The following is an 8,768-nucleotide window of genomic DNA, read 5'->3' as shown; positions in this document are numbered from 1 at the left end:
GTCTTCTTCTTCTCATTGCATAATCCCCAAAGGGGCAAGCAACAACTGTACAGACTCTCAAATTCAGAAGATAGATAAATATAAATAGCATAAGAAAAATTATTTCAGTTTTAGTTCTACTCATATTTCAATTGCTCAATTATATTAAGATGCAAAACTGGAGAAGGGGAAGTTTACAAGCCTTGAATTCTCCCACACCAGGTTATAATTATATCAATACTTTGTTGGGGGTGTCCAATGTTTGTACACATGTGTTTTTAAATGGTAAACACTTTGTTCAAATGTTTGACAATTAGTGCTGGACACACCATTGATGAATAGTTTTTCCATCAATTTTAAGCAATAAAACTCTTGAATCTAACCCAGTATATATGTCGCAAATAGTAGTGTACTTGCACCTCATTTTCATTAAGGGAAACAAATATATCGGAGACAGAAACCAGTCAACATAATACTTACAACCAGCGCTTACTCCTGGAAAAACATCTTCAAGTAGTTCACAATAGTGCGGTGATTTTTCAAATTGTAAAATCTTTTCTTTTAATAATTTTGCAAATTCAGCAAATTCTTCCTTATTGTTAGGCTGCATTTTGTCTATAGAAGGACCTGTAGTTGTTGACAATCCTGCAAAAAAAAGTGTATTGTTTAATTAAATTCCAATTCACCCTCCAATTTCCATTATTACTCTGGTAAATGTGTAAACTCCACTGCTCCTTTGGGAATATTCCTAGCCATGCCTGAATATTCAGCATATACCACACTGAAAGGGAAAATTCTCAACCTACAAGGTACCGATTTACACACTGGGTAAAAGACAGACAAATAAGCTGTCTGTAAGTTGACCTCCAGATAACAAGCCAGAACAGAAATTTAATGTCAAGGCAATTACCAAACATTTCTTTTGCTAACATAAGGTCTGCCTCCTCTTGTATTTGCTGCTGCCTTGCTTTTTCAGCCTGAATCTCAGACGGTGTTAATTTTTTCTCTTCCTGCAAATTAAAAAGATATACTGTTAATTGTGTATGGAGAAACTTCCTTTGTTGCTGGATAGAGAACACATAAAAAAATACAGCTGCAGTTTATTTTTTCCACTATATGCTTCATCGGCATTCAAAATTAATTTATTTGAGATTAGTGCTAAAAGATGGATTCTTGACTTCAAATATGATACAGAAAGACAACCATTAATAAAGTCTGTTAAATAACAATTTCAGCTTGCTTCCTAGTGTGGGGAATGAGCCTGTCCTCTGTATCTAGTGTCACCACTAAATAATACCCTTACTCTTTATTTACTCTTTACAATACCCTCTAACATTTCATTACCGCTTCTTTTTGTTTCTGTTTTTCTAAAGCAATTTTTCTCTTTTCTTCTTCCTTCTCTTGTATTCTTTCTGATAGTGGTTTCTTCTTCTGTACCTGAAATGCCTTTACACCACCTGTGAAGCACAATATGTATAGTAATTCTCATAATCTCTGGTGTTACAGATTGCAGCGCAATAGCACAATAAAACAATACAATTCACAGACTTAAAAACATATTCAATGAAAATCACAATCTCTAGATGAAAGCATTATAAGACAATACAATAAAATATGTAATTAAAGTATACTTAAAAATAGGTACCTAAAAGGTACATGTGGCTACTGAGGCCATAAAAAGAAATACTGGTGTGGCGCTTTCCATGCCCGTTCCCATGTTACATATCTCATATTCCAGTAGGCCTATCATTGGGCATAGTAAATTGACACTTTAATACAAAAAAAAACAAACAAAAGAAATACTTTCATCTTAACACTGTATATATTGTATTTAAAACCCAAATTCTTTAGTTACACAAAAGGTAATGATATACCCTTAAGAGCCACGATGTGGCGCATTTTTGAGCATTTAGGGTAATTAAAAAGTATATAATCTGAATCCAGGATTTTGTAACAAGATATCAATAAAGGCTTTTATCTTAATTATAAGTCGGTATATTACAGAAAAAAACTTTTTATCACTTGCAAATTGACACCTTATTGAACATTTCAAACATTTTTGCCTGCAGTCTTGATGTTTAATTTTGTAAATAAATTTTCCCCAAATACTTGTCTGTACTTAACACGATGGATCAATCAGCATACATTCTGTAATATTTTTAGCCCATTTCTTGTGTTGAAATTTTTGGTTCCTGAAAGCTGTATAACCTTAGCTTTTATGGTTACGAGTTGAGTGTTGCTTACACTCGAATGCAAAGAATGTTTTGGGTTAATAAATTCCTAAATTTGGAATGGTATCTCTTCCAACTGCTTTATTTTAATGTTTGAGTTTATAAGAATATTGGTCCCAAAATCCCTCATCTTCACTGGACTTTGGATTTCAATAATTCTGGAATTCAGTGTGATATGAAGCAGAAAAAACAGTTTCTTGAAAATTGTATGCAGTGGTTTGGAAATACATTTTGAAGTACTGATTTGTGCTTGTTTGTTTAACTGGAGATACAATGTGAATGTAGGCTTCCCATGCCTTCTTCTTCTTTTTTTTTTTTTGCCATATTTTTTAGTTCATTAACCTAAAATGATAAACTATAAAATGCAAAATTAATTATTTATGGTAAAAAATTAATGAAATATGAAAGTTACTATAGATTTTTTAATGGAGATTTACATACCTTAAGGGCACCCTTGCATTAGTATTGGTTTACAATTTTTCTGCCTCTTTTATAATGAAAATTATATATATTCTAATGTTTTAAATATGTTATGTTACTATAATATATATATTATATATTATATATATGTGTATATATATGTATATATATACATATATGTACATATATACACTTGTATATATATATATACACATATGTACATATATACATATATGTATATATATGCATATATGTATGTATTATGTATATATACATATATGTATGTATATATATATATATTATATATATATTTATATATATATATATATATATTCTAATGCTTTAAATATGTTATGTTACTGTAATATATTGTTTTTAATATATTTATATTGTTGTAATATATTTGTTATTTCTTTATATGTATGTATGTATAAGTATTTACATTTGTCTATATTTTATTTATATTTATTATTAATTTTAAGCCTAACTATGCCTAGATACATACGGTAGCCTAGGCGGCCCTATAGTTTCATTAGCAATAGTCCTACTACTTACCTAGCTACAACATGTTTTTTTTTAAACTTACATGTATAAACATGGCTGCTGAAATGACCGTAGTAGAACCAATAACTCCCTCGTAAAACTAGCACTAGCTACCTAACCTAAGTAAGTAGGCTAGGCCTAGTCCTATCTCATGACTAGGCTCTCCTCTCCGTGGAATGCCATCCTTGAAGTGCTGAATATTCTGAGATTCTGAGATATAAATCACATCTTGGCCTAAAGTATTACTATTAGTTTACAATTAAGCCAGACTGCTACTAGTTCGTTATGTATGGTAAACTAGGCTTAGGCATTATATTTCTAGCAAGGGCCTGAGTCGACGACGTACGACAAAAATTGTCGCTCCACAGGCGGGCCAATGATAAATCAGCATACTAGGCCTAGCTAGCTATAAAACGGAAACTCACAGAAAAAGACTCGAAATGAAACGTCAAAACAAATTTTCATTTAGTAATAATACTATCTAATAGTAACACATGGAAATCAGTAGCTTACCTAGGCCTAAAATTGTCAAATTTAGTGAAATCAAACATGGTCTATCTACAAAGAACTTACTTTAGTTTGTCATCGCACATAAAAAAAAACAAAAAAACGTGGAGGCAGGTACCTAACATAACATAAAACTAAAAAGGATCCGCTGAGTGTCCAGTAATTTTCGTAACGTCGTAACATTCTGCATTCGTAAACTTTCGTATTTTCTTGGAAATATTCGCAAGTAATTATAATGAGCGTTAATTGGTACTCGGCTCGTGATCAAAGGTGACGACTGGTACCGAGATTCACAGTCACTTACCTCGGCAAACCATTCGATGGCATAGTAGCTACTTTCAGTAGCCACAAAAATCAATCACTACTAAACTAAACATATAAAACCATTACAATTATTTTAGTGTATGTAAGTGTAGATTAGGATTATAGTGTCCTGGGCACGACGTTATAAACTGTATCCAGTCGAGTCGTCGGCGACTAATTCCGACAACCCCATCTGGTGGTCTTTAGCGGCCGCCAATGGGAGGGTGGATCGACACCCAGCAGCACGAAAAAAACAGCTGAACAAAGGGCGGATGAACTCCTGGGAGCCAATGGCCAATCATGCCTTAGTTTAAGGAGTAGGTTTTTTTAGTTTCATAAAATAACTTCAACTTTCTTTTTTCTCAAAATGTCCAAATCAAAGAGCTCAATCACCAAGCGCATAGAGGCTTTTTCGCATGATGCGCTCTACAAATCCAACTATTATTATTATTATTATTATTACAATAAAGATTAAAATACAAGCAATGCCGTTACAGATTGAAAAGGTGTAAAACATTTGTTTAAATTTGAAGTAAAACAAAATATTGTTGATTACAAAATTGAAATGGTTTGAGAGTCCTACAGAATAAAAGTTATAAGACAATTATACTGATTAAAAAAATTAATGAAAAGCTGAGAACCTGATTCAGATGTTGCTGCTGGCAATTTTTTTTCATCCTCTTCATCTTCCCAGTTATCCTGTATAATTAACATATAATTAACATATAATTAACATAATTACTATAAATATTAAGTATATAAGGTGCCTTGGGAGGAAATACTGTTGCAAAAATCATTACATGAATGGCGAAAGTAACATTCATTTAAATGTATGAATGCTATCTACAATGGAAATTTTGAAGTTTAATTTCCTCTTTCTGTTCTTTTTCTTTCTCTTTTTTTGTTCCTGCTTTTTTTTTAATTCAAGGGGGGAGAGTCAATGTTACTAATAATGGGTTTATCAATTGTCTGCCTAAAGTTATATAATTCTTTATGTAAAACTGAGTTTTCTACTGATATTTTCTGTATACATTTAGTACGTTCAAACTTATATATTCACATAAAAAATAAAAAAATTTTCAATCCTGTATAAAGGGTGACCTCGGTCACTGTTGGACGTTGATGAAATAAAATTTTAAAAATAAAAATACTCTAAAAGATGCATCAGTTGGGACTTGACATCATGGAATAAAAGAACTTGGGCAACAAATAAATTAAAACGGCAATAAACCAAAACGGTAATGAAGGCCTTTTCCACGAATCGGTAGACATCTTGAAGTAATGACAAGCATTGCGAATCAGCAGTGCATAACCAACAGAAATAAGACAAGCTTTTGGGCTGATTTTCTGACATCATGTTATTTTAAAAATCCATAACGGGGCATTACAATGCAAACATAACTTGTACTTTATAATAAGAGAAATCTGTATATTTATTATTGGTACCTGGAACAGTACCAACACGAAAGTACTATGCTACTGCACTGTAATGCATAGGCCTATTTTAATACACTGCTTAGATAAGCTTTTCTTTTTCCATCTTCATTTTAGAGGTCAAAAACATTTTTTTTCAATCATATAGTGGTGTAGACTAGTCTTTTAAGAATATTTTGCTGGAAAATATTTTAGATACGATGCCCCGTTATGGAGTTATGATTTTTTTAATAACATGATCATGATGTCAGAAAATCAGCCCAAAATTTAAAGCTTATCTTATTTCTGTTGTTACGCACTGCTGATTCGCAATGTTTGTCATCACTTCAAGATGTCTACCGCTTCGTGGAAAAGGCCTATTGTAAACACATTAAAATATACAAAGTGGCTGTGCTTACGCCAAGATGTTATGCATTAAGATAGCGAGAGTTATTTTTTAAGGTTAGGGTAAAGCTAATTTGACCAATCAGCATGTTGTTGGGATTTCGATCACATTGGCGTAAGCACAGCCATGGCATAATTAACCTTGACAAACATACAAAAAAAAAACATGCACGAGAGATGAGGCACCTTACGAGTTTCAATTCAGAACCTCGACTTTACTAAGGTCAGCAAAATACGGATAGGGCTCTAGGCTTACGTACGTAGGTCGTAGCCTAACTAGGCCTAGCTAGGCTACTCTACCTAGCTACGCGCTGCTGCTGTGCTGTAGATAAGATAGCCTACCTTCACTTCTTCCTCATCCTCTCCTTCCCACTTATCACCGGGTCCATCACCAGCGAAACCGGCATCAACGTCAAAATCATCATCATCTGTACCAAGCGAAAATATCAATGATAATGATAACTTAATTAAAGTAATTCAAACAATTTTATACTAAATGTCAACATATGTTTTGACTGGCACTAATACGCAGTGCTACACATGTACTCACCCCAGTCCGCCATGATTGATAGCTATTATAGAGGACGCTTTTTTTTTATTATTGAACTCGACTCTACGCATTTTTTTTATTATTGAACTCGACTCTACGGTAGATGGAGAACAGAATGGAGAACCGTATAACCTCGAATTGAGGCCCATCCCCCCCCCCACCTCTTTAGTTTCTAAAATTAGCCTCGAAATCAACATACGCCTCTTTTCAAAGTAGGCCTACAGTATCATTTCATAATACAAAATAAATTAAATACAAGCTTGGTTTATATAGTACCGTAGTTTAGGTGATTTAATGCCAGTTTAATACACTCCATGATACATATTGATGTTATAGTGGCCTTATTTATTGTTTTAGGCCTACAAACACAAAATTTACAGCATTCATTTTGAAAAGAACCCCTCCCATCTTTACTTTGCAAAAGTCCACAGTTGGCAAAAACAAACAAAAACCAGAAGTAAGTCCATGGCTTCAATTTAGAGGTTTTAAGTTATAAGACTGGGTTGCTATGGATTTTAATTTTCATGCATCTAGTCAAAGTGGAAGCAGCTCAACTCGTCGCATATCAACTTTAATTAGAAATATCACTGCCAATTTTTATTTAAAAAAAACCAGTATTATAAATTGAGGTGGCTGACACCTGGGACTTAAATTTTCAATATACCTGGGGGAGGGAGGGGGAAAAGAGGTCCCCGAGGGAGGAAATCCCCCGACGAGAGCAAAGTGGGCGTGGTCGAGCGTCTTTTAAAAGGCTTCAAAAGTGGTCCAGGGAGCGAAGCCCCGAAAATTAACAATAGGGGTTTCACATGCTTATAATTCGATTATAGAGTCGGTCAAATCAATTGATTTAACTTCAACCCTATTACCCTTTTGGAAAGAATTCAATTCAATTCAACAAAACATTTATTTTCTTCCAGATGCACAACAAGAAAATACAAAATTGCAAATACAAAGTAGTACAAAAATTGGTAGAAGGCCAGGACCCGAGAAGATGTTTGCAAAAAAAAATCTTTTGTTGGGCTGGCCTGAAGAAAAAATAAGGGAGAAAAAGCAGCTCAATACATAACAGCATGACGAATTTAAACCACAGAAAAAATTAATAATTTGAGATTATGTGTTTTTTCAGTTTATTAGAAAAACCTCTGACAAAAACAGCATTGGTAATTGAGATTGGTAATTTTTTCCAAATAGAGGGTCCCGTATATTTAACGTTGTGTTGGAATTGTTGTGATTAGGAATGTGAAAAAAAGATAAAGAAAGAAAAAGAAAAAAATGATCGCCCAAAAGTTTTCAGACGTTATTTTCGGGCGTCTAGAACACAGAAATTTCTCGAGGGAATTCCCCCGGACCCCCTAGGGTATTGCCATTATCTCGATCGGCTCCACTTTCAGCCCCTCTTCCGCCCCCACCCCACACTTTTTTTTTGGACATCTCTGGCTCTGTCCCTGTTTATTATCTTGAACTCCTTCGTTTTTGTAATGGTTCTGATCCCGTCTAAGGCCTACCTTCTTTTACAATTTAATCAAGGATTGGAGTTTGCTTCCCAAAATATTTTAATATTATTATATTATAATATTATTATTATTATTATTATTATTAATAGGCCTAATAATATTATTAGGCCTATGTTATCATGCTTTTTAAAATAGGCTACATCAAATGACGCCGACGTTATCATTTTTAAATTAGTTTCATAATTATGTATAAACTTTATTTAGTAACTTGTTTCATATAGGAGTGATCTTTTACCCTACCTGACGTGTTATCATATGCTCAGTACGTCCTCAAATACTAGCGAAAAATTTCGGATGGGATCGAACCCACGACCTCCGGGTAACCTATGTCTTAACCACTAGACCACCGAGCTTATGCTTGGTGGCTATAGTGATGAATCCGATCCCAAGTAGCAGCGGGTAGGCCTACTGCAAGTGCTATTAGGACATAATGAAAACTTGAGACATATCTGCTCACTGAAACGGGACCCCATTTTCTCACAAAATCGACTATATAATTTGAATGGTTTCATTTGGCAATCTGGGGCGATTGGATTATAAAACTAGATGTTTTAAGTTTTATAATCATCTATATATTCTTACAATTAATGCAAAATTAAGTGATCATTTTTCTTTCAAAGTTGACTACCTCTTATGCTTTTGCATAGGAACAAGGTTAAAATTAGTTTTTTTTATATACCGTATTTCCTGACGTGTTATCATACCGAATACTCAATTATAATAAAAATGAAACAAATGGGTATCAAGAAATTAAGTTACAGACGAACAAAGTATTAATTAGGCTATCTTAATTACTATATATAGGCCTGGTACGCTTATTTTGTCGAATCACTCAATTGTGCCAAAAAAGACATTAAAATACATCACAAAACGCTACAAACACGGCGGCTGGGGGATCGCCTT

General features: G+C 33.6%; 1 protein-coding gene across 1 annotated transcript; it reads right to left on the bottom strand.

Moving 5' to 3' along the window:
• Positions 1–292: 292 nt before the first annotated feature.
• LOC117119866 (eukaryotic translation initiation factor 3 subunit J-like) lies at positions 293–6,406 on the bottom strand. The gene is made up of 6 exons (XM_033264852.1): positions 6,352–6,406; positions 6,144–6,229; positions 4,625–4,682; positions 1,324–1,436; positions 890–989; positions 293–624 (listed from the first exon to the last, which is right to left on the bottom strand). Exons 1-6 carry the CDS (start codon positions 6,362–6,364, stop codon positions 293–295), a joined length of 702 nt encoding a protein of 233 aa, XP_033120743.1. The 5' UTR covers positions 6,365–6,406.
• Between the last annotated feature and the right edge of the window lie 2,362 nt (positions 6,407–8,768).

This window comes from Anneissia japonica, unplaced genomic scaffold (genome assembly GCF_011630105.1).
Source record: "Anneissia japonica isolate Jap-2015-1 unplaced genomic scaffold, ASM1163010v1 scaffold724_len3256291_cov202, whole genome shotgun sequence".
NCBI lineage: Eukaryota > Metazoa > Echinodermata > Crinoidea > Comatulida > Comatulidae > Anneissia > Anneissia japonica.
This window is presented reverse-complemented; position numbering and strand designations above follow the sequence as displayed.